Source organism: Phycodurus eques, chromosome 4 (assembly GCF_024500275.1).
Source record: "Phycodurus eques isolate BA_2022a chromosome 4, UOR_Pequ_1.1, whole genome shotgun sequence".
Taxonomy (NCBI): Eukaryota; Metazoa; Chordata; class Actinopteri; order Syngnathiformes; family Syngnathidae; genus Phycodurus; species Phycodurus eques.
Genome location: NC_084528.1, coordinates 28536675 through 28562685, shown reverse-complemented (window position 1 = coordinate 28562685; position 26011 = coordinate 28536675). Strand labels below are relative to the sequence as shown.

Sequence of the window (26011 nt, the reverse complement as noted above, 5' to 3'; positions counted from 1 at the left end):
AAGGTTCCACATTAAGCCCTCTGCTTCTTTATGCAAGGTGACAGTTGGCTCCCGCGCACTATGGTATCATGTCAAGCCCATACAGCACGGCTAATGCTCACTTCGACTCTTCTCCTCTGAGACTCGGCTTAAGTGGAATCATTAAGGAGGGTTCAGTCTGCAAAAAAAGTGTCCCGGGGGGGAATGTTATGTACCGCCTGCGTGTCCTTGTGTGTGTATTTCAGTAGAACAAATAACAGTGGACGAGAACGACCCGACCCAAATGTTGTGCAACGTGCCATTTGCCTTACCCACCAATACCAAACTCATCTGGAGCTGGACGTTTGCAGAGCAGGTACATTTGACCTCTGAAAAACAATGTCTCATTTCTAGTCAAAACTAATGGGAATACACTTAAAATGAGACACGTCACCTAAAAAAAAAGTAACTTGTTTTTATACAGTTTTCACGTTTCAAGCAGAATTTAACTTGAAATAATAATAAAAAAAAAATTGCCAGTGAAATAACTCACTTCCCCCCCCCCCCACTATTTCAACACCCACACGCAGGCCGCTAAAAACAAGGAGGGTGGGCCGCCAATGGCCCTTGGGCCGTAGTTTGGACACCCCTGCTCTAACTTGTTCCTTGTTGTGTTGTTTGCCCCGCCTCTCAACCAAATTTATCTGGGATAGGCTGCAGCTTAACCACAGGAGTTTTTTTTTTTTTTTTAAACTCACATTTGCAGAGTAGTGAGGAAAAAACAATGATGTCTGATTTATGAATGTTCTGCTGTTAGGTGCAAACTCGGCAGGTGGAGCTGTTTGAAGAAATTACAGTCGGGGAGGACAATCTCTACTCCATCTCATCCACCAAGACGCACCACCAGGGCACCTACCAGTGTGAGATCTACTCGGGCAAGCTGTCCATTGTCAGAAATTACTACTTTCTCACAGGTAGTCTGAGAAATAAAATGAAATCCTGCACGTTCCGATCGCCGCTACAGTCTTAAATCTTAAAACTATTCATGCTAGCGGGTTCACGGGACTGGAGGCGACATGTTACGTCCTATAATTCACAGACAGCAACTTATTCATAATAGCATGACAACACGACACAAGCTTTTGAAATTGTCGGAACGCTTGCGGCGCTGGCCTACAAAGGCAAGCGTATGGAAATAGTTTTTCTATTATAGACCAGCAAGCTCACAATAACCCGTGTTTAGAGTAATATCGATCATTTGTCAGTTGAAATATGTCTTCACGTGAAACCGGTCAGTGGTGCAAATATAGGTTGGGGACTGCTGTACTGTAATTTTACTCACTGATTAATCGACTTTGACTCAACTTTTATCACATTGTCAACTTCGAAAATTTTTTAGTCATACAACCCCGCCTGTAAAGTTAAATAAAGCTTGTTTTGACCGTTCCGCCCCATCCAAATGTAACAAGCAGGAGGTCGTTACTGTTTTTAGTGCTAATAAAAGCAAGGAGGTGTGGGTCATGGAGGGGGCAAAAAAATGTGGTTGTAAGCAACAAGTACAAAATAAATACAACGAACTGCAAGAATCCACGAATAATTGACGGAATAATTTTTTTTTAACCCCAAACATTCTTGAATAAGCGGGGTCAGGGTTCCTCCAAGCAAAACAAAAAAATAAAATTGTGGCCACAGTATTTACAAATGCTAATTGGTAAATTGTATCCATTCCTACTCTTTTAGACTCGCATGCAATGTTCCTAACAATCCTTATTGGTCATCTGTGCGTGTTTGCCTTCTCCAAGTGACCCCCCACGTCGTGGCGGGCCATTCCGAGCTGCAGGAGATATTTGAGCTGTCTCTGCTCCCGGGAGGGAGGCTACGAAGCGGGTCTCCTCTCCCCTCTCAGCACCTCCCGTCGCGCGTGCTCATCGGCATCTGCTTTACATCTTTGCTGGTCCTCCTCCTCCTCGCCTTGGGGTAAGATGAGGCCCTTATTTGCATACTATTGCAAATGAACAGCAGGTTATTGTGTCTGTATTTATAATGTACGATATTTGCAGGGTTGTGTTGTGGCGGAAAAAGAGTGGCACTGAACGCACAAGCAGAAAGGAAGAATCGTGATCCTGAAAGATACAATAAAGAAAGCCCTAATGCGCTGGTTGTGAAAAATATAAAAAGGCCACGGTTCGTTCTTTTCAACACTAGGGGGCGAAAGAGACTTGTTTAGCAGCAGCGTCTACTTGATAGCGTCTACTGGTCCATCCAGCCAGCCATTGAAATTGATACTAATATATTTTGTTTTTGTGACACTTCAAATTGTAAAACAACGAAAACGAGGCTGAGAAAGGGCTTTTGACTGCAAAATAAGATTTTCTTATTTTAATTTAAAAATATATATATATATTCTTTTTTACATATAAAAACTAAGACGTGCCGTGAGTGAAACTGACTCAGAGTAGTCAAGTTGGCGTTCCGTATTGATTCCAGCACATTTTATTAAGTGCACTTATTGTTTTTTTTGTTTTATATATATATCAGATTTTATTTCATTTTATTCACACCAAAGTGCGTATTTTTTACCCTTGTACTTATTCATTTGGCCACAGGGAGGCAGTACTACGCGAATTCTGGCCAGTGTCGACGCCCCTGCAAAGAGGAGGTCATCACCGTGACATGGCATTTAAACCCCGGGAAGATTTCAGTGCACTTTAGAGGAACAAGGTGCTTGCTTAACACTTCAGGACAAAATATTTGACACTGGACATTCGTGTATATTTGCTGACATTCATCACTAAGGAATAAGGTCTTTGTGAGGAAGTGCCTCACCCAAACACTCCATGTGTCAGAAGGCCTTTGTGGTCACGTCAAGAATGAGGGTCACAGGTAAATGTGAATAACATTCACGTACATTGCTTACCTATGGATTCTGGTCACTGTGGAACTTTCAAACGACCCGAGGAACATGCCACTTATTTTGCTAATGAAATGTCCGTCTTTATGAAGAAGAGCAATGGTTATTATTACCGCATTACATATGTACATTTTGTAAATGGTAATACTTTAAACGGTCGATGCAGAAATGTTATACCAAGGAAAGAAAAAATTTTGATACATCACAGCGCACACGCAGTGATCCACAGATGCCAGTATTGGGAAAGTTCGTTTTCTACGCGGGTTCACCTTTCCAAAAATGAGCTAGTACAGTTCATAGTGAATAATTCAAAATTTTGAACTATGTTTACAGTTCTAAAAATGAACTAGTTCATGGTTCTTTTTTTCCCCATGTGTCGCTGATGGGCTATTTATTACCCTCAAAATACTAGCGTTTTCATTTCCTCATTGTTGCCACCCATTCAGTCCACACTAGTAACCAGCTGAAGCTTTCACCGTACAATCTCAAAAATATGAGGAAAAACTTGTCTCTTGAGTATTCTTTTTTTACAAAACAAAATACAAAACAAAAACAGGAGTTTTGTCCTTAGTGCGCAAACAAAAACACGCAACGCAGTGTGACAGCAACGATGGTGAAAGGACAATGATAAGTGCATTTCTCGCAGCTCTGGCTAACTATATTAACAAAATATTTTATCTATTATAATAAAAAAATCTATTCCACATTATGACAGTGTGTTCGTACAGTGTTCTAACTAAAGCTCTCTGATGCAAATAATAATTTTCCCAGTAATCCATTTTTACAATTATGCACCAAAGAACACATTTCCTCCCGTTTACGCAGTGTCCCGGAACGCACCCTGCGCAATTCCAATGTAAACACGACTGGGTTGCCAAATACGACGTTTTTACCCCGACTTCTGACGGCTCGTATAGTGTGTGTTCAGACGGGTTTATGACTTGGAAGTCCCGAACAAAACCTGCCACTCCTGAAAAAATGAAAATGAACTTTCGTTCGAAAACCGTTCACAGACGCCAGAATGAGCTCGTTCTCAATAATGTTCATCAGGCAGAGAGGAACAAAATTAAATTCAATTAGATAATTTAAGTTCTAAATTACTAATTGGAATTTGTTTTGGGGTTTTTTTTTGTAAATTTTTGAATGTTTCACAATTTGTTATATTGTTTTGTTTTGCACTTGCAGGCCACCGTACGCCGTCCTGTGCGTTGCATCCCTCAAACTTGCCTGCTTCCGGCGTAGTATGTACCGTCCGTAGGTGTGAATGTGAGCGTGAATGGCTGTTTGTCTGTACTTGCCCTGTGATTGGCCTGCGACCAGTCCAGGTTGCACTCCATCGCTTTCCCAAAGTCAGCTGTAGTAAACTCCAGCCCACCCATGACCCTGATGAGGACAACCACTATAGAAAATGGATTAAAGGATGTATAATAATATATCAATGTTGTCGTTAGTCTATAAATAAGAGGATGGCATTGGGGGTGTGGCTCTTTTGGTTTTTCCTTGACGACTTGGCTGCGTCATCGCTGTTCCGTTCGTAAATTTCGTCTTTCAAGTTTTCTCTCGGGGTCTCGTCAATTGTTGCTTAATATAGTGTTTCACACTAAACGGTTGTTTGTACTGGAAAACAGCAACAACAAACAAAAAAACTCAGCTGTTCTAAATTTGTTGCACATTGTATTCTTTTGATGAGTCAGAAGCTGTTGTGCAAAGCTTGACGCTATTACCGGTGGTTAAAACCGAAGGGTCCACGACTGAGAAGTCACGTCTTGTAATGTTTGGGGCGAAACCGAATGAGTGGTAATGCACATCATCATTTATCCCTTAGATTAGAAAAATATACATTTATGAAGCACTGGTGCGAATACATTTAGTATTTAAATTTGTATTTATTTGTTTACAAATACATTAGTGTGTATGCCCGATGAATCATTTATCTAGTAAGTAAGATCATAAACTTTGTTTCGACACTTGCTTGGCTCTTATTAACATTCATGACAACAACCGTCATTGATGCATCACAGCATAGCGTATCAATGCACAGATTTCAAATGTGGCCCCTTGGGGGATATGATATGAGCAGTGTAGCAGTGGTGTCAAACTTGTTTGTCATCACAGGCCACATTGTAGAGGGGCGCTTGTTAGGATGTTGAATCAAATAGATAATCGGGTGTGAAATATGATAAGGATGAAAAAGGACGACAAAGGTCCTGGTTCTGTTTAATTGCTTCAATAGTTGGCCTATGAAAATGAGTAACATTTGTTGCCCTGTGTTAATGCATTCCTATTTGACAAAAAAAAAAAACATATTTTGTCATGAATTTTACATCCTGATGCGTTGGAATGATTTGAACAGTGAAAGGAGAAGCTCTCGCTTACGATGCTTGGAAGCCTCCATGTGGGTTGATTGGCCTTATGGCCTTTACAGGCAGTCTTGTGGTCACAGTCGCTGAATTAAAATCACTCGAGTGCCTTTGATGAGAGCCTCGTTGCAAAGTTTTGAAGAACATTTTGTTATGTTCCAAGGCGGGCAAGGTGGTTCCAGGTCGTCGAGCGAGATTTGGGATTTTTGCTCTCTCTCTACTTAATGACGTGCAACTACTCCTAATCTCGACTCTTTTTTTCTTTTTTTTTTTTTTTTTTTGCGCGAAGAAGTGACTTAAAGCAGAGCAAGTGTGCACTGACTGAAACAAGACTTAACGTATTTATTTGTTGCTAGGCCCACCACACTTGGGAGCCAAATGGAAAAGGTGGCGACACAGCGTCTGAGGAGGTTATCTGGCTTTTTCATCGACTGCTGATAAAGCACTGATAATACTGATACACGCCTAGATAATATGTTCTGATGGTAAGAAAATTACTCTTAAATGTCTCATCTCGATGCATGAAGATTTCTACTCCTGATAACCAGCGTGATTTATGTTTTTTAATCAATATGCAGATACACACTGATGCGCAATCAAAATGTTGTTGAATTCATTTGCTCCAGTTGTACACATGGGCTCGTTGTTTTTTTCAGTGTGGGCTTCTTTTAAATCTGGTTAATAATTCATGTCTAAATTCAGTAACGATGGAAAAATGAAGCAGTTACGCAATTATATGACAAAGACGATATACATTATAATGCCTGCCATATGAGGGCAACCTAAGTGCTGATGTGACGCGTTTAAAATGAGTTTGACACACCTGACCTACACAATCCTGTTACATAAGACAACCACGGTCATGGGTGTGCAAACATTTGTGAATTGTACGTGGAAAAAAAAAAAAAAAAACGACGCTCTAAAAAGGAACGAGAAAGCTTTGCGAGCTTTGCTTTCATATACTTCATACGCTCAGTTCAACGTTCGTTAAGAGGTCACAACCTAATGCTTCAAAAGTGTTGTTATCATTAATTCCGTGTCAATCTTCTGCCAATCTTTTTTATGAGCTGCTGATAGAAATAGAAAAAAAACTCTGGCCGCATTTGTTTGGTTTTAAAAATAAATACATATATATACATATATAAAGTACATAAATATGTATATCTTAAATCGGTTTTACCTTTAAATCAGAATCATCTTTATTTGCCAAGTATGTCCAAAACACACACAAGGAATTTGTCTCCGGTAGTTGGAGCTAATACTTACACTCAAACTTAGTTTATTGCTAAAATGACTAACAAATCAAAAATGTAATTATGTAAATCATGAGGATAATATACCTAATGCTTGAGTTTGACACTCCTGTAACTTGCTCACATTGCATAGGGTGTGTGTTTCTGTGTGTGTGTGTGTGTGTGTGTGTGTGTGTGTGTGTGTGTGTGTGTGTGTCGCTTTTCTGGACAATTCTCTTGCTACTTTCCCCCCATTTAGATCGTTTGCGTGCGTCTGAGTGTGCATGAGGCGCTGCATTATTTAAAAGGAATTATTGTCCCTTGCCTCACGTTTAACGTCGTCATTAAGTCCCACACCCATCGACCTCTCACCACCATCTCACACAAACACGCACGCATACATAGAGTGACTGCGTCAAGGCTGGACCATTACAAGCGTGGGTGCTTCCCGCGCCCCGTGCCCTCTGTCATGTTGTTTTTTTTTTTGTTTTGTTTGTTGGGGCACATCCCAAACATCAGAATCATCTTTATTTGCCAAGTTATGTCCAAAAAACACACAAGGAATTTGTCTCCGGTAATTGGAGCCGCTTTAGTACGACAACAGACAGTCAATCGACAGAGAACACTTTTGCCTTCAAACGTCCAAACTCCTATTTTCTTGCAAATGTCAACAAAATATCTACATTTTTGAAAAGCTATTTTTCAAACAGTGATAGTGTGAATTAAAAAAAAAAAAAAAAAAAGATCTTAGCGTTCCCTTCTATTGTGTAGAGACTCGATTATCTGCCGTATGTGTCAAGTAGGTTGAGCCATTAACTTGACAAATTAAAGAAAATTTGGCATTCGGATGCCAGCGAATGGATTCCAGCGGCGGGGGTGTTACAGTTCGAGTCCTTTCAGTTCTTTCATTTTCTCCAAATAACCGTGCCGAAGCCTTCAGCGCGTCATGATATTGCCCCCTTCTCATTTACCTAGTTCATTTTGCCGTCTTTGTTTTCTTCAAGTTGTGAGTTTATAGAAGCAGAGATAGTGTGCACTGAAGCGGGTGGGGAGGTGTGTTCTCACCCCGAGAGATAAACTGTAGCCTAAATAACACAAAACATATTACACTTCTGGGAAGATGTATTTTTTCGAGTTGTAGCCAGAGCTTGATGGCCAATTGCACGCTATACCGCTAGTAATGGGCCAAGTTATTATAAATAAGGAAGTAGCAATTCCGCCGAATGGCCACTGGATGGAATTAGGTCGCTTGGAGTTGATATTGTGGGGGAGGGGCTTCTCATGCCACGATTTATTAATAATATTTACTGGGCTTGCATGCGGTCAGCTCAGTGACCGAGTGGTTAGCACGTCTGCCTCGCAGTTCTGAGGTTCGGGTTTGAATCTCGTGTCCTGCCTGCCTGTTTGGAGGTTGCATGTTCTTCCCGTGCTTGCGTGGGTTTTCTCCGGGTGCTCGGGCTTCTTCTCACATTTCAAAACCCGTATGTTAGGTCCATTGAAGAGCCATAGGTCCGTAGGTGCTACATGACAACTACCAACGAGGTGTGTCAGAGAAGTCCCAGGACTGCAGTCACAAAAGAAGAATTAGAATTTTTTTTTTTTTTTTCAGTTTTCCTCTTGAATGTGGGCCAGCCAATCAACAGGGTTCAGTGCACGAGAAGAAGTTTGAGTTGTGAGAGGACAACTCATGGCTTCCTCACCATTGTAACACGTGTGGTCACAATGCCCTGAGCATCTGACAGTTCCCGACCGAGAAGTACATCGCCTCTCTGGGGCAACCTCACCCTCACCCGTCCTGCCTTCGTGTGATTTTTTTGTTTGTTTTGCTTTTTCCCAAGCTCAAGGGGGGTCATCAAGGGGACCCGTTTTGAAGACATGGACGACATCAAAATGGCCGTGACGATGGAGGTGAGGAAGATCCCAGAAGAATCCTTCCAGGAGTTCATGAAGGCGGATCAGAGAAGGCTGGGAAAGTGCATTAGACTCCAAAGAAATTACTTCAAAGGGGAACACGGAGTTTGGAATTTGTATTTGAGATATTTCTTTTGTGAAACCACTCCTGGAACTTCTCTGATGCACCTCGTACATAATGAGGACAAGCGCTATAGAAAATTGATGGATGGATGCCTTGCCTGTACCCAGAATGCACTGCATTTCATCGTGTGGTTTTGCGAACTCAATAAGTTGTTAATATTGCAGGAAATCCACTGTATAATTTTCTGTTAATAAAGAAAACCCTAAAAATGAATTTCTGGATATGTAGCATTATGTCCAAAATATATGTTTTTAAACTGATCTGTCACTTACAGTTGAACATGTTCAGACTGAGCCATTAAATTGATTTAACAGAATCATCAAAAGGGAATGTTTGTACGTTTAGGTCTTCTCATTTCCCTTAGATTAATCCAAATAGATTTATTCCATATATGTCCGCTTGTGATTGAGGGATTTAAAACGTGTTCTGTTGCAATGGAGTGACGTAGTCACTAAAGAAGCTTCTAATCGAGCAGCTGAGACCGACAGGGAGGAGGAAGTTTCCCCATCACCTGATTTTGAAGGGGAAAAAAAAAAGCTACAAAACAATGTTTCAAAGCAAAGAAGAAAGTGGCGGCATATTTTTACTTTTCATGGTCCAGGATATTAAGAAACCTCAAGCATAAACTAACCACCCGTGAGGATGTGATTATGTACTTGGCAGGTCAGCACACTAAATCATCAAGATATGGGTCACTGTTAAATGAAAGGTATGTATCTCTGATTTAAAAAAAAAAAAAAAAAATTTTTTTTTTTTTTTTTAATATCCGAAACTAGAGAATATCAGTTTTTGTTGCATTTTTTTTTTAAGCACAAATTATCATAATTGGTCTGTGACACCCTCAAATCAGCACAAAAATAAATATAGCGTGTACGGTACAGTTCAGTTGACAGGAAGTCAACTTGTTTAATAAGTTTTTTTTTTTTTCTCTCAACTTGTATCAAATGGTTCACAACACAAAGGGGAAGAAGTTTTGTTTTGCCTGTAAATGTTAAAAATCAATTCTTATGTAAAAAAAAAATAATAAAACATCAAAATAAAACACTGGAGGTTCTTTGGCTTTCATCTTTTTACAGTGTTTGCCTCGAATTTAGGGATCTTAACATTTCTTGACCTTAATGTCCAATAGGAAGCACAGTGTGTTAGTGGTTAGCACATCACAGTGAAAAGTTCTGGGTTCGAATCTCGGCTCCGGTTTATCTGTGTGGAGATTGCAGTTTGTTTGTATGGAAATGCAGCACACCAACATTGCATCTATTTTAATTTTGCTTGATTGTTTTAAAGCTCTTTGAACTTGTAAACTTACAGCCACGGTTCCACTTAATTGCGTTTAATTTATTATACTCTAAGGCTTTTTTTTTTTTTTTTTTTTTGTCGCAAAGCACTCAAATCCTGCCCATAATGTGCTCTTTCTTGTCTTGGTGGTGGTGCAAGCACCAAGGCAGTGTGAGCGTGAGCAGGCTGCGCGAGCCTTTAAAAAGGAGTAGTAAACTTCTAAATATAGTCAGACATGAGTCAACGCCTCAACGTGACGTTTCACCGACACGTTACTAGAACTTTTTCCACTGGTTTTCTCCGTCTCCCTGGCAACCGCAGATGCACGGTGACAGCCAGGCAGGAAGTGTCAACTGTACGCATGTCATCATCGACGTCTGGATGTACTTGGGTCCGCTGCACTCATCTTGATATTAGGGCAGGGTGCGAACTCCAAGTCATTCAAGTAAAACTTAACAACAACAAAAAGAAGTTGTTGACACTGTCATAAATCTTTCTTTTATGAGAGATTTTTGTGTTTGGAGGGTGGCGGGGGGACTTGGAGCCTTTCTTTCATGTGTGTCCTAGAAAGCAGCCCTGGCCCGCTTCATTTGTTTTATTTCAAAGCGCCACGCATCCATCATTATTGTAAATGTTATGCTCTTGACGTCGTCGTGTCGTTTTCGCAAGTCCTTTGCTCATCTTGCATGGCAACTCGATTGTTGCTGTGTTTTTTTCTGAAAGAACTTTTTCATCGAGCACAATGTGACAAAAGTCCCTGTGTCATTCTGGTGTGTTCAAACTCCACCCATGAGTGGCGCAGCCTTTCATGACACTGTTCCCGTGAGAAATTTAGTGCGCAAAAGTCAGACCCTGGATGATTTGCCAATTGCACTCAAAGATCGAAAACAAACCGTTGTGCGACACTGAGAAGAATCTATAATCCCCGGGTCAATCTGTTTACGGTGGATTTACGTCCCTACGGCAACGACGTAACGTGCTGTAAAAGAAAATTTGTGTAATCGCCTATTTTAATAGTTCAAATTCTAAATACACCACAAACTATGATCCTCAAAGAGTTTATCATTTCAAAATCATCTTCCAACATTAACCTTAAAAAAATTGCTTCAAGATTATTTGGTTTTGAAAACATGTACCAGAAGTGCGCATTTACGTGTACACGAGGTGAAGGAAGACGCTCCGAAACTTCGTCTAACAACCCAGACTAAACTTAATTCACAAACATGCAAGGCTTGCCTCTAAGTTATGATGTATCACTTTAACAGACTTCCTTGATACCAATTCCTGTTTAGGGCTTTGGCGGCAACTTGTTGGGGCATTTTAGCGGTTTTTCAGCTGATAGGTGGGAATGGGTTCCACAGGGGGGAAAAAAAAAAAACCTGTAGGTAAATTTGTGAATATCGTGAACCGCAAACATGAAGGGAATTACTATAACATTAACATACGTTAACAGGTCATATATATATATATATATATATATATATATATATATGTGTGTGTGTGTGTGTGTGCGTGTGTGTGTGTCCATTTGGCACATTACTTTTGTGTTAGGGCAGCGCAGTTGGTTAGTGGTTAGCTAGCACATCAGCCTCACAGTTGAGAAGTTCTGGGTTCAAACTTCAGCTCAGGCTCTCCTGTGGGGAGTTTACATGTTCTCCCTGTGTTTGTTTGTTTGTTTTTTGTTTTTTTGCAGTTACCTTGGCTTCCGTCCACATTCCAAAAACAAGAATGTTAAGCTAATTGAAAACTTTAAATAGTCGATAAAGGTGTGAATGATTGTTTATCTATATGTGCCTTGCGATTGGCTGGCAACCAGTCCTGGGTGCACCCCACCTCTCACCCTGAGTCAGCTGGGATAAGATTCAGCTCAGCCGCAACCCTAAGGACAACAAGCACAATAGAATATGGATGGGGGAGCATTTTTGGTTAAAAATTCAACGAGTCAGTTTTTCTTGCAAGGTAAAAGTTGCCCATACATCTGACCTTACATTTTCCCCTTCCAGTGTCAGCCAATTTGTAGTGCACAGAAGCAGACGAGGAGCATTTTGGCATCTCTCTTTGCTGTTGAAGCAGTTGCGAGTGGCGTAATGCAGAGAGGGCGGGGGGGGGGGGGGGGGGGGGTCGGTACAAAGTGATGGTAGTACAAAATGTCAAAAGATAAACAAATATATAGTTGTAGTAGTGAAAAAAAAAGTTGCAGCTGGCAGCTTGTTAGCTTCTGTTGCCTTGCTCTCCCCCTCCCTCACCTGTTCGGGAGACAGCTATCAGGTCCAGACGGCCTTTTTTTTTCTTTCTCAGACTATTATCTGCTCTCAGTATGAAAATACCGCGATCAGAGTGACCAAAATTAACACTCTTATCAGTATTATCACAATATTTCCAAAAGAAATGTAAACAAAAAAGTAAAGATAACACATTTGATTTTGAATGCAAAGAATGTAAAATCAGCAGCCCTATGTACTGTTTTGAACATTGGAAATTGCACCCCACAGAATCTACTTAAAATGAATTCAAAAGATGAATACATTTTAGCAAATATTTGGGTGGTGTACAATTTTGGGCGGTGACGAGGTGATTCAAAAGAATTGACAAATTGCCCCCCTTTGCTCCAATTTTGAATTTTTTTCCCCCTGCATTCTTTGCTTGAAGGGTAATTATCTTGACTTAACTTTCCAGCTGCTGTCTTATAAGAAAACAGAGTACGCCCACACCAATTCTGCTCGAGTCCGCCGTCATCCGGGTTGGGTTCTGCCGGGTTTCTTAGCACCGTAACGCGTGCGTCTGACTTCTTCTTCACTGTCTGAGTTGCATCCCGTTCGTCTTTTTCAACGGTTCTTGTCTTCCTTTACCTTTTGGTTTGCTCTTGCGCTCAGCAAAAGATGGGAAAAGCTAAACGATAACTACTACTCCCAGAGATGCTAAATATGTCAGTATTTAGCATCGATAATTACAATTTGAAATGGTAACACTGACCATCTGGAATTTAATCACGATTTATCAATAAGCCATAAATCATTTCATTAGTGTGACCCGCAAAGCATTATAGATCTGTTGCTTGGTAACCTATGCTATGATAATGGGTGGGACACATGGGGTGAATCAGAAAAGATTAGCTAAAATGGCTCGTTGGTTTGTAGGCAATCGGTTCATTTTTGTATTGAAATGTGCATTACTGCTGCAAGGGGCTGGCTACCAGTCCAGGGTGTATTCCGCTTCTCACCCAAAGTCAGTTGGGATAATGATAAGGGTTAATGACGTTGTCTATCAATGAATTGTACTTAAGGTATCTTGACGAGTGCCCCAACTTACAAATTTTTGCCACTTGGTTGATTTTTATTCATTTTTGTGCTTTGCTGTCTCAAGCCAAAATTTGACTAGCAAGCTTCAGATATGTCGCCGCTCAAGCGATGTGGGGGGAAGAAAAGAAATGTCACCGATACACTTTTAGCCGCTTATTGAAGCGTAGAAACAGTTACAGTAGGCCAAAACTCATGTCCAGATGACGCTCACAGGAAGACTAGCTGGCCATGTTCCTGACATCACTCGTTAGGCCACGCCCCTTAAAGGCACACATGCAACACTACAGTTTTTGTGACTTCCTCTTTGTCCCTCAGTACAGTAAAATACATCAAATCAAATGTAGTTTCTTTAAAAACAAAAAACGCGGTGTTTTTTTAATGTGGGCTGGAACGGATTAAAGGCATTTCAATTCATTTCAGTGGGCAATATTGATTTTATTGAACAAATTAAACTCATAAGTACTACTGTAATGAAATTTCCATTATTTTGCAAAAGCAACATTTTTGGGAAATGTGATTCAATTGAAGTTGAAACAGCCTCTTGGGATGAATTGTGTTGCGTTGTGTTGTGTTAGTCCAGTCTACTTGTTTCTGCACAAGTGCCAGTATATCAGATAGCAGTGCCTCTGTCAGAAGTGCACTTTGTCCCATCTGTTGCAGTGGTGGCATTTCTCTTATTTCCTTGTCTTTCTTGTACAGTGTGACAGTAACCGTAGTTGTATGGAAACGCTGATGGGTTCTTGCTAAACTCCAGTCACAGATGTCAGTGATCCCTAAATAACCAGACTCATGATTCTTATTCGTACTGAATCAGTCCAGTCATAGGGCCCAGCCAATGCGCTTCCTCCTCCTTGACGTCAGCGAGGGAGGAAAGCCCAGACAGGGTGGGAGAGGACTGCCTAATTGAAAACAGCCTCAAAGGGAAGCGAGCGATGCCGGCCTTTCGCCAGAACTCTCATTGAACACAGTTTATCACGGATGAGTCACGCCAATGCCAGCCTTAAGGAAATGCATAAACTTTTACTCATACGACAAAATGTTCTCGGTTTCCAAACTACAACTGCTTTGACAACCGCCACAGATTTTGACTCACAGACTGTCCGGATGAAAACGTAGTGTTTCACGATGGCCCTGTGGTCTCGTCGACGTCGGCTCTGACCACATCTAACATCCAGATGAATCGTGGTCTCTTGCATTTCTCCATGGGGAATTTTATCGCTTATAAGATTGGACAAGGAACCGTGATTGGAAATACTTTACATGCCTCTCTATCAAGCAATAGAACCTCAGGGTTTCAGCGGTTCTGGGTTTGAATCTCGGCTCAAGACCGTCCTGTGTGGAGTTCGCAAGTTCTCCCTGTGCTTGTACTCCAGCATCCTCCCACATTCCGAAAACATGTATGTTAGGTTCATCGAAGAATCGAAATTGTCTGTCGTTGTGAATCTGAGGGTACATGGTTGTTTGTCATATTTGTGCCCCGTGATTGGCCAGACCAGGGTGTCCCCCGCCTCATGCCCAAAATCAGGAAAACTAGCGGTCGGCACATGGCCAGGTATGTAAAATAGTTGCCGTCGTCGATTTCGACCACGTTACAGAAAAAAACAAAAGCATGCGGATTGGTGTCAGTAGAATACAATAGAATGGAATACAATACAAGAACTATTACAGGAGGAAAATCAGGCATCTCACTTCATTTGAGGTAAAAAAAATATATAAGCACAGAATTTACAATTATTCACATTTGGGAGAAGGTCCATATTATGATATGGCAGTAATGTGATTATTTATATTGAGGTATTGCACAGATTTTTGGTCAGACAATATTGCACATTCATTATATTCCACTTGTGTGTAAAGGAGGTGTAGTCAGTTCTGGACATGGAAAGTTGGCGGGTAGGCGGCGGATGCGTTTCATAGCATTGGAGCATCGAGTGTTTTAAGTTGCTCGTTGGTTAGCGGGATTTATCCAAATCTACATAACCACTTTCCATGAAACTTTGTGGAGGGGTGTAACGTGTTGAGCAAGAAGTGGTTACATTTCAATGAGAGGATCCAAATAGGTGGTGCAAATCATTTTCCCCACTTGTGGCTGTTACAGTCAGCCTGCATCGGGGCCAAGTGGAGCAGTGGCCAGCTACTTCCAGCAGAGGCACATGAGCCAATTGGACCATTGTCCGACGGGCACATTTTAAATTGTACCTCCATCTAAAAACAGACATGTTATCATCTAAAACCTTTGACAATACTCCAATAGTTTTCTAGCGTCGACTTGTCCGTGTAGTTTAATGAGTGCGCTAAGGGCTAATTCTTCATATAAGATGCCGTTATATTTGTATAATATTTGTCAAACTCTTACTGATCCTTTATCACATCCACACCTACAGTCAGAATGTATCGATCTATCACCCTGAGAGCATGCACATAAACATGAGTGACAAGAGGACACTTGAGTTTGGAATAAAACTTCATTTCTAAGGTCAAAAGTCACACAAGTGTTTGAGCAATTGGTCACGCCTTGTTTTTATGACGTTACACAACATGTCCGATTTTGGCATCATTTATCATGGGTTTGTTATTTGGAAGCGTGAATCAACGGTGAAATTAAAATATTTACAAATGACCAAATGTTTTCACTTTACAGGTTCAAGTTTTCATCGTCAGCACAATATTTCATTGATTTTTTAAAAAATATTTAATTTATTGATTGATTTATTTATTTGAATGATACTTGAACCAAACTACCTCACTTTTCCGGGATCAAAGTCATACTGATGCTCAAAATATTTTGGGTCAATCCTCTTATCAGTTGCGCCTTCCAACCAGTTTTGCTCAGTGTAAATCAATAACGACATCATTCAGCATACGTAGATATTTTTCCAAAAGACACTAAGATTAAGCACTAATCAGTGATAAAAGACAATTAGCTGTGTACAGTAGGCCTATAATACAGCCTTGCTGCAGCCTATCGAACTCATGCCTCCACAACTCACATAAAATACAAAGTAAATAATTTAAAAAAACCTTCCTCAGAAGAGATTAATGACTACGATAAGCTATTTACAGATGTCACACTTCTAAGGAAGACTCGCTTTATCTTATTAATCACAATACATTTATGAGTCTTTGCACCAACTATTGCGCAGCTTGTAAACTTGAAATTATGTCTTCTTTTTTTAACTCGAAATATAAAAATACAGATATTGACCGACCCAAAATATCTGTTGGCTCGTCTCAGGAAACTTTTTTTTTTTTTTTTATGTCAATACTTTATTGCACTGAAACTCCTCATTTGAGTAACAGAACTGACAGTAGGTTTTTGGCATCAAATTAGCAAATGCATAAAATATGACTTTTGCGCTAATGGCATGTTGACACGAAGCACATTAGAGTGATTCAACAAATATGTATTTGTACTGATTATTTATTTATTTTTTATTACAAAAAAAGCATTTAAGTATAGCGGTATATGCTGAGATCTTAATCTGGCCCCCTTCAACTTTGGCCTTCCCATGAATTGTTTTTTGTTTCTTTTTGTTAAGAAAAGAAACTTAAAGTATAGTTAGAATAAGGAGTAACACAAATATGTACAAATTCTAACAATTATAAAAGTTTTAAATTATTATATTTCATCATAAAGTCTAATTTTAGGGACTGGGGCCAAGCACCAAATTATATTTTTCCATTGTTCAAGGTAGGTATTCATTTTTTAAATTGTATTTATTAAATATGCAATCAAATCAAATATTAAATATGCAATCAAATCAGTGTGTAGGGCACTTAATTACAATTACAATTAATTAATTACAATACAATACACCTTATCTATCTTGTCCTTCTTGATTCGTTGCCGATTTCGGCAAATAATCGTTTCGGTTCATAATTAAAATGTGTATTTGACAAACACCTCTCCATCAAATACGATACTGTATATCGCTCGCTAGCTGTCAAGCTTAGTGGTTTTTAAATTCAGAAAACTCTTTAAATGGTCATGTTCTTTTCTACAGTGGCATGGAAAAGTGTTATCCCTCTTCTCAAATTATTATTTGTTTGTAGTTTCCTCACTTTAATCTTTAGGATCATCCAATAAATGTAACCCAGGTAAACATCAAGATGCCAGTGACTTTATTTCTCATCTTTCATTTCTTTGGATCGTGGTGGCATTTTATTGCACCTTTTTGAGATCTTTTGGCCGACTTCATTTTTGTCAGAAGGGTTCTGTTTAAGTGATTTCTTGATTGAACAGGCCTGCAGGTAATCAGGCTTGGCTGCGGTCAGTGAAAATTAACGCAGCTTTCTAAAAAATGTGATTAGCCGCAGCTCATTTGTGATTTAACAAGGAGGGCAATTGCTTTTTTCACACAGGGCCAGGTAGCTTTGAATACATTTTTTGTCTCTTAATAAATAAAATCACCATGTAAATACTGCATTTCATGTTTAAGTCTACCTTTGTCTGATATTTACATTTGTTTGACAATCGTAAACATTAAAGTAGGGGGGGGAAGAGAATTTGAGAAGATAGATAGCTATCTTTGTAGCTATCTAGCGAGCTAAGCGGTTAATTGTTTGTAGTTTGAAAACTATTTGTACAATTTGCTTGAAAAATATTTTTTTTACATTATTCAATTTACCTTGTGTATGTTTTAATGTTTTAAATTAGAAAATATTTACTTGTTAAAATTGTATCAAGTCTTCTCTTGCTAGCTAGCTAGCTAGCGATTGAGCTGCCTAAGTTTAGGTGTGTGATTTTTATTTTTTTTTTTTTTAAGTGATTTGTATACAAAGACAGCAGAAGTTAAAAGTTAGAAAAATATTTATTTATTCACATTTTTTCTTCACATGACGACATCAAGCCATTTCAAATCCTTTGTTGTTTTATTAAACGTGTTAAAAAAATTTTTTTTTTTAAAACAACCGACCAAAAAAACTGCTCATACATTCATACTTCACACGTGAGTGGACTGCTACATCGTTTTGTTAAATTACTGCATGAACGTGGCTGTATTCATTTGATGTGTTTCTTTTGTAATGGCAATCATCTATGAAGTGAAGTCTCAGTATCGGCATATACATGGTTTAATTTCATGCAGTTCTCGCTGGGGCACACCTGATACATGCTTCCATGAACAAAGAGCAAAAATGATGTCGGTCCCTCAGAGCGTGGGAGTGGTCTCTTATCAGGAACTCGGTGTTTTGGCTCAGAAGTTTCCGTGAAGGTCTCTGGGAGCCAGGTGGACTCCCTTTTTCTCACATCGCAAATCCCACGATTTTGACAAAGGGGATTCCAAAGCAAGGGTCATTTGAAACATATACATATGTAGACACGTTGCGTATTTGCAAGTGTGCAACCCTGCAGCAAAGTACCCTCGGAACTCCAGTGCAACAACAAAAGTAGTGAAAAGCGTTTTTTGTATTTGTTCTTACAGCTATTCACATATGTACAGACACATATTTCATATAAATATTTCGACAATACCCAAGACCCCGTATGTAATGTGTGTCTCTTATTTAAGTGCATGGGCCCAAAAGCCCTCAGTACAGTTTCATTTCAATGTGCAAAAAACACGTCCGTGTCAAAGGGTGTTCCGGTCCTTATACTAATTAATACTGCATTCACTCTGTTGGTTGGTTTAGCAGCTGCATGAAAAGCCCTTCATTATCCTGAGATTGGAGACAAAATAAATACATTAATTTAAAATTTAAAAGAGCAAACGTATAATAAATTAACTCAGCGGGACGTCACTAGACGTTGTGGACCTACACCTTCAACGTGTAACTTTTGGCACGTGGCCGACATAACCTGCGGAACCAAACCCAGTATAAAACCATCATGATCAGCCAGTAACACAAGTAGACTATGCAACCAAAGATAAGAAATTCCGTTTCCAGTCTCTTTCCCGGGGTAAACCATTCGACTTGATACTCTCTGTAGATTGTGTAGCCCAGTCCTGATAATAAAATGGCTGCCCACACAGACAGGGGCAGCAGGGGCATGTAGTTCCCCACAATCTTACGCCGGCCCGACGTCCCCCAGCTGCTCTTGTTCATGGTGATGATGGCGAAGTACTTGGCCGGCAGCAGGCTGGTCATGTACAAAGCCGAGTAGAGCGACATGAACACCATCACCAGGTCCCGCCGCAGGATGCAGGCGTACGCCGCTTTCACCAGCCCGATCAGCTGGATGCAGCACAGCACCCACAGGATGTCCCACAACGTGCCCGTCCAGAACAACTGGATGATGGTGGCCGTGACGAAGAAGGGGAAAACCCCCGAGACGATGGACTCGTAGGTCATCCACAGGTTGTGCTTGTGCCACCACATGGCGTTGAAGAGCCACTCGCGGAAGTAGGACTTTGTCCAGCGGGTCTGCTGGTTGAGCCAGCGCAGGAACTGAGCCGGCGTCTCCGTGTAGCATTTGGAGCGAGATGTGTATCTGGAGAGGAAAAAGTTCAGTGGAGACTCCACGTTATTGGCCGCCGACAGTGCCTTTGTTTGATATTGTACCTTTACGACGACGCTTATTAGCAAAGTTGTCGTTCACAATTCTCTTATACATTGATGAAGTGTATTCAAAAGATGGCTTTGTCCTGGAGGACAAGAAGCAGTTGGTGTTTCTTTACATTGTTCATGTATCCTACGGAGATTTTGTATAGATCTTCCAAAAGCACACAAACAATTCTGTTTTTTTTCCTACTAAGTTCTTGTCATGTAAATGTAGCCTTCATTTGTGGAAATACATTTGTCTCAAACTGAATTTTCCCATTCCTGTCTTTCCTTGGGGCAGAGTGCCATCTGCCCTTCGTGTACCTGACATATATTGGGCACAAATGACGCTCCACAAATTAAGCGGGTGACCTGACCAGCAGAAGCTACTCAGGCAATTCAGTGGCTCTACAGCTAGCGTTTTATTTCAGCAATAAAGTTTTGTAGAGAATAACAAATCAGTCTTGAACACATTGGAGTTTGATAAAATGTCAATAAAACTGGGTGTTGTGTTTTACTGATATGTGGCCTACCTTTGTGTATAAAAAGATTGGAAGGTTATATTGCGCAGCTACTGTAGCATTGTTTAAAACGTTGCTTACTTTGTGGCGTATCCTATGCTCAGCATGCGGTTGGTAAGATGTCTGTCATCTCCAAAGGTGCAGTGAGTCCCCAAAAACTTTTGATTGTACCAAGATTCCAGAAATGCCTGAAGAAGATCATTCCTGTAGAGACCTAATGCACAAGAGCGTCAAGTTTACATTTATGGCGAAAGATTGCACTGGTGTCGGTTTTGCTCGAGAAATAAACATACCCAAAGGTCCACTTATGCAGGAGACGCAGTTGAAGAAGGACTGGCAAGAGCGCTCTATGTTGAAGGCCATCCAGTAGCGAAGGCTGCTCATGAAGCTGATGTACGAGTCCTTCATGTTGAGGATCATCACGTCCCCGCCGACTGCGCCGTACTTGGTGTTACTCTCCAGCACCTTGCACAGCTCCACTGTGGCCAGGGAGTCCAGCTTGGTGTCCGAGTCGCATACCTGAATGAGCGTACGGCCAGCCGTTTGAAGATGTATTGCATACAACTGATAGAGTAGGCCTGCGAGTATGGAGTATGCTTCATTTGTATGTGTTGCTGCACCATGTGGGGAACAGTACCATTGAAGGTTTATGATTGCTGTATCGTCGATGCTAATTTCTTTTTGCATGATATGTTAGCATTAAGCTAGTGGACTTACGTTAGACACGGGTACAGGTATCCTGTTTAAGGTTCACGCTCTTTGTCCTCGCGAGTATGTCAATGCAGAGCATTCGTTCGTCTTGCTCTTGACTAGCGGTATCGGTAATGCTCGTTACCAGGATCGTTTCCGCAGCATTGTGCGATAAGACTTAATTGATATGGACAGCACAGATGTCAACTAATGAAGAATTTTGCCTCACTAATAACACGTAGTTGCCCTACCTGTGATGACAAAGCGCATACCGGTACATGGACCCTGAGGCTGAATATCAAGGATATTGAATATATGCTCAAATGACTTGCCATGAAGCCATCTGAGCATGTGTCGATATCCAACGAAAGCACTGAATTGTCTTATTAGTGAGGACAAAGAGCCTAGCGGACGTGAACCTTAAGCTGGACATCAAGTTTTATCGAATCAATGTTTAATAGACTGAGATGACGCAGAGCTCGACCTACCTGGATGTAGTCGACTGAAGATCCGAGGGCCTTAAAGGCGGTGTACATCACCTCCCGCTTGCCACCCCACTTCTGCATGATGCACACACAGGATTTGGTCTGGATCAGGTGCTCCACTTCCTTTCGCTGGGGATCCTCTCCTATAGTATAGTTTTCCCCTAACCCTCCCGGCCCCATGGAACCGGTCTCCTCATCATGCTGCACCTGAGGGGGGTCCCACGTGTGGTAGTTGTTGTCCCACACGTAACACGCAGGGTCGCGGTCGGCGAAAACCTCCAAGAACATCTCCATCATGTAGCGGTCGTCGTCGCTGTTCCCGTCCACCACCATGATGATGCGCAGCAGTTCGGACGGGTACCGCAGGGCCCGGACGGAGTTGAGGCACTCTCTGAGGTAGACGGGGTCCTCCTGATAGGCCGAGATGGTGAAGCCGATGGTCTTGGTGAATGTGCACCGTTTTTTGCGACTCTTCATCCGCCGTTGCTCGATGAAGGCGAAGAGGCTCTGGACCAGCACGTGGAGCGAGAGCAGGAGGCCATAAAAACCGAAGGAGATGATTCCATACGTGGAGGTGGCCAGCTGGAAACCTTCCACGTAGGCCCACACCATCACACCAAGGACGACCAGCGCGAAGAGGAACGTGAAGATGGCTCGGAGTATGGAGCCCAGCTTCTTGAGGAGAGGTTTCAGCTCCATTGTGTGTCTGGACATGGACGGTCAGTGCACCTGTATAACTGGGGCATAAAAAAAAAAAAAGAACGTCCAATAAAGTCTCTCAGTGGTTTTATGAGCACCCTCATTATGAAACGTAACAGGCTGCCACGCCTACTAAATGTTTGCTGTGCTCATTGGAAAATCATGGCAAAGGACACGTAAACTAGAATAGCAGCTGTCTATTTGCTGTTTTTTCTCATCTCAATTTTCTCATCTCAATTCAAGGCAGCATTTCAAAAAAGAAAAAAAATATAACAAAGCTAAACAAAATTAAAAAGAAATGGAAGCTAATTCAAACGTAACATCTTGTCAAATAAATGAGTTATTCATAACTAGAGTGAATGGAGGACTAAAAATGCAATACAGCACTTGACTGTCGAGAATGAATTTCTACTATGTGATTTTTAGCGGAGTGGACGGTATGTGATTATATAATATACTGTTGTTAACGACAATAGAGTACAAGTTTACAATGGGAGATATTCACAACTGACATGAAACACTTGGAAAAACTGTAAAATTACATCATAATGATAATAATACATGTATAGAATTCAAAATGCTGCAGATGGGTATAAGGTGGACACATGACAAAGACATACTGTAGTTCACAGGGGCTTTACATAATAATTTAATTTAAAAAAAATTTAAATAACGGTGTAAATAATTGTGTTTGTTCTAATTTAAAGTTCAAATTCAACAAGAAATAAAATGAAAAATAGTAGGTGTTTTGTTTTTTAAAACCCTAAATAAGGAGCACATTGAAATATGAAGTGATCCGTTGGGATCCATCTGTACCTGGCGTTGCGCTGGCGACGCATCCACTCTCGCGTTGCTCCTGTGTGGCGAGCTGGTGTGCAGGAGTTTGTCTTTATAAGCTCCCAACTTGGATGTGAAGAGCCATGTGCGCGCCGGCCTGAGAGTGAGTGATGATCGAACGGCGCCCCCGCTGAGTCAGCCGTGCGTCAGTGAGACTGTGCAAGGCGGTGGTCCCCTTGGCTGCAAGAGCGCGCCCTCCACACTCCTTTGTTCTGGGTTCCTTTTTTTTTTTTTTTTTTTTTTTTTTACTCAGTCATCACCATAATGTCTGCTATCCCCTATTCCACAAAGTAAAATTACCGACTCGTGTTGCACGGTTGTGCTTGGTCTTTTTTGTCTCTTGAATTTTCACAACCAACCTGGCACCTTTGCCCCCCTCCACCTCTCCCCTCACCCTCCTCCGACATTATTTGGCAAGCATGTAAAAATCAAAACTGGAACACCCCCCTCCCCTTTGTAGCTTGATTTTCATTCATACATTCCATTTCAAAGCATTGCGATCAGAGCAACCTTGAAAGTTAACACAAAAGTAACACGTGTTTTTCTTTCCAAATTAAAGGGCTCCCTCTACTGGCCGTTTTCTTCCACTGCAAAATTAAATGAGTTTAAATGTTTCTTTGTCTTTCGGCCACTGTTTTTTTTTTACTGTCAATTATATACGATACCATTTTGACAACAGACATAGGAATAGTTCTTTTAATAACATATTGCTCAAGATTATTATTTTTTTAATCAAAACAACATGTTCCCATAGCTTTGCTAATATTTTCAACTGACGGAGGAAGAAGAAGAAGAAGAAGGAAATTATTTGGATACTTGACACAACAACAAAAAACTGCACACAAAATGCTTTCGCTTTTTTATTACCTTTCATAATGAATAAATAAAAATGCTAGGTAGCGTCGGCTCAGGCTTTTATGCTATGTGTTCCCATAGCTTTGCTAACATTGTGAACGGAATAGCTAAAAATACTAAATTAGCTATTGGTAAGACCGGACAAACTACACTTTATTTGTATGTTGTTGTTGTTGTTTTTTTGTATTTTTTTTGTTCGAGGAAAAAAAAATAGTAAGTGCAAACGTAAAAGGGAAATGTTACTGTCAGTTATATCCAATAATGTTTTGACAACTTGGCACAACAATAAAACAAATTTAGAAAAACTGCACACAAAAGGCTTTCCCTCTTTTACTGACTTTCTTAGTGCTTGTACTTAGAAAAAGAGGTAAAAAAAAAGCTACACACTACACCTTACACTTTTAATGTTTTTTACGATTACGCTGAGAATTTTTGAATGGCAGAAGCAGGATTTTGTTTATTGGTTTGTTTGCATCCATAAATCTCCTCTTTTGTCTTTCTCTTTGCCTCCAACCTGGCGGCTCCATTTCCAGCATCCTAACAATACATCCACTGTCCTTCCTCTGCGTATGTACAAACAAACCATCTCAATCTGGCCTCTCTGGCGTTGCCCCCAAGCCTTCAAGACCGCGCTGTCCCTCTGACGACCCCCCCCCCCCGACGCTTAAATAGCAATAAGGAGGAATATTTACTGAGATCAAGCCCACTGTTGCGCACGCACTTGCCAGCAAGATCCGGCCCGCAAACTCAGGCTTCCTAAAAATTGTGCGAGTTGCACAATTTACATTCAAACTCCATGAGTACAAGTGCATAAAAGATCCTAACTATTCATTAAGCCCCTTACCCTCCTGTTTTTAACCAATAATAATAACGGTCATCGAAGTGGAAGCTATGTGATTATATAATATACTGTAGTTAACAACAATACAGTACAGGTTTAAGTAGTCATTTAAAATCCCAAAACATTTAACCCCTAAATGCTCATAATAGATCGTTTTATCGTCGTATCATCCATCTGTTTTCTATGGGGCTTATAATGATTTGGGTCACATGAGCTGAAGCCGATTCCAACTGTCTTTGGACGAGAGGCCAGCCCATCACAGGGCACATTTGACAACAAGCATTCACAATCACATTCACCCAGACAATTTAGCCTTCAATGAACCTATATATATATATATATATATATATATATATATATATACTGCATGTAACATGCATGATTATGACGGATGTGGGAGGAAGCGGCAGCGGTCGGAGAAAAGCCACGCCAGCACGGGGAGAACATGCAAACTCCACACAAGAAGTCCATAGCGAAAATTCGAAACCAGAACCTTTCGGCTCGGAGGCAGATGTGCTAACCAGCTGTCCACCGTGCTACCTCATTGCATCATATTGTTCATGAGTTTACGACGGTTCTTTTTTTGTTTGTTTGTCTTTTTTGTGTCTTTTTGTAAGCCAATCTGTTGACTGCTCATGAGGGTCCACACCCTTCCTTAACCACACGAGCTGCTTGAGCCATCACAACACGCAGTATGCAGTCCAGGGCAGGCACAAATAGAAAGCCACCAGGCGGCTGATGTCATGTGAAGCAGCTGGGCCAGTTCATGAGTATATGCCAGGAGGTCAACTCGATGTGTTATTACTCTGACCTTTCCCCGCGAGATCTGTTTATGTGCTCAAATGGACTTTACAGATGATGATTATGCTGGAGGATGACGTTTCTATTAAAGTCACGTTTCAACAAGATGACAGCATATCCTGGATGAGTAGTCGATGGAAAATGGTTGCGTTTTTAGTTTACTACCGACAGTGGGGTTTTTTTTTTTCCTTTTTGGAGCCTTTTTGTGCTGCGATTGGCTGGCGACTAGCGCATGGGTAAGCCCGGCTCTCGCCCAAAGTCAGCTGGGGTAGGCTCCACCTCGCCCGCCACTCTAATGAGGAGAACAGGAATGGAAAATGGATGCATGGATGGTATTTCAATTCATGAAACATACAGTGGGTCGCACGGTCATGTGATGATTTTTAAATGATTATCATGGGGCAGCAACCTGTTTAGAAAAGTCTCCATACCAGGAAAACCTTTTAAAGCATATTTTATTCTCAGAGGGAAACATTGTGAATGGTATAGGCAATACCGATTATTTGTGTTCCATGAGAAAACCGCACAAGCGAAATGTGGTGTTAGCGATCTAGTTAATTTTGCACCGCTGCTTATTGCTCGGCAGAAATTTAGGAACTGAGTTGTTGGGTCCCAAAACCTGAGGATAAAAAGAAAACTGCCATATGCGAGATGTGTTTACTCGGCTGAGGATTACAAGTATTGATTTGCTGCTCTATATTAAATATTATTATACTCAATGATGATATATTT

The 26011-nt window shown here is 40.9% G+C and overlaps 2 protein-coding genes across 12 annotated transcripts in view; one reads left to right on the top strand and one right to left on the bottom strand.

The window, feature by feature from the left end:
* Positions 1-8785, top strand: part of spaca6 (sperm acrosome associated 6) — a 49910-nt gene extending 41125 nt beyond the window's left edge. For 7 of the 11 annotated variants that reach the window (XM_061675051.1, XM_061675053.1, XM_061675055.1 and 4 more), the window contains 4 exons: positions 225-334; positions 776-932; positions 1761-1935; positions 2565-4023. In XM_061675051.1, the coding sequence (XP_061531035.1) occupies positions 225-334; positions 776-932; positions 1761-1935; positions 2565-2670 (548 nt within the window). In that variant the 3' untranslated portion in view covers positions 2671-4023. Of the gene's footprint in view, positions 1-224; positions 335-775; positions 933-1760; positions 1936-2018; positions 4024-8299 lie in introns of those variants that run through there. The other 4 variants (XR_009768458.1, XM_061675049.1, XM_061675058.1 and 1 more) reach the window with 4 other exon arrangements.
* Positions 8786-17991: 9206 nt separating this feature from the next.
* On the bottom strand, positions 17992-21945 carry has1 (hyaluronan synthase 1). Its single transcript, XM_061675810.1, has 4 exons — positions 21250-21945; positions 20365-20590; positions 20153-20285; positions 17992-19500 (listed from the first exon to the last, which is right to left on the bottom strand). The coding sequence occupies exons 1-4, from the start codon at positions 21943-21945 to the stop codon at positions 18825-18827; spliced, it is 1731 nt and encodes a 576-aa protein (XP_061531794.1). The 3' UTR covers positions 17992-18824.
* Between the last annotated feature and the right edge of the window lie 4066 nt (positions 21946-26011).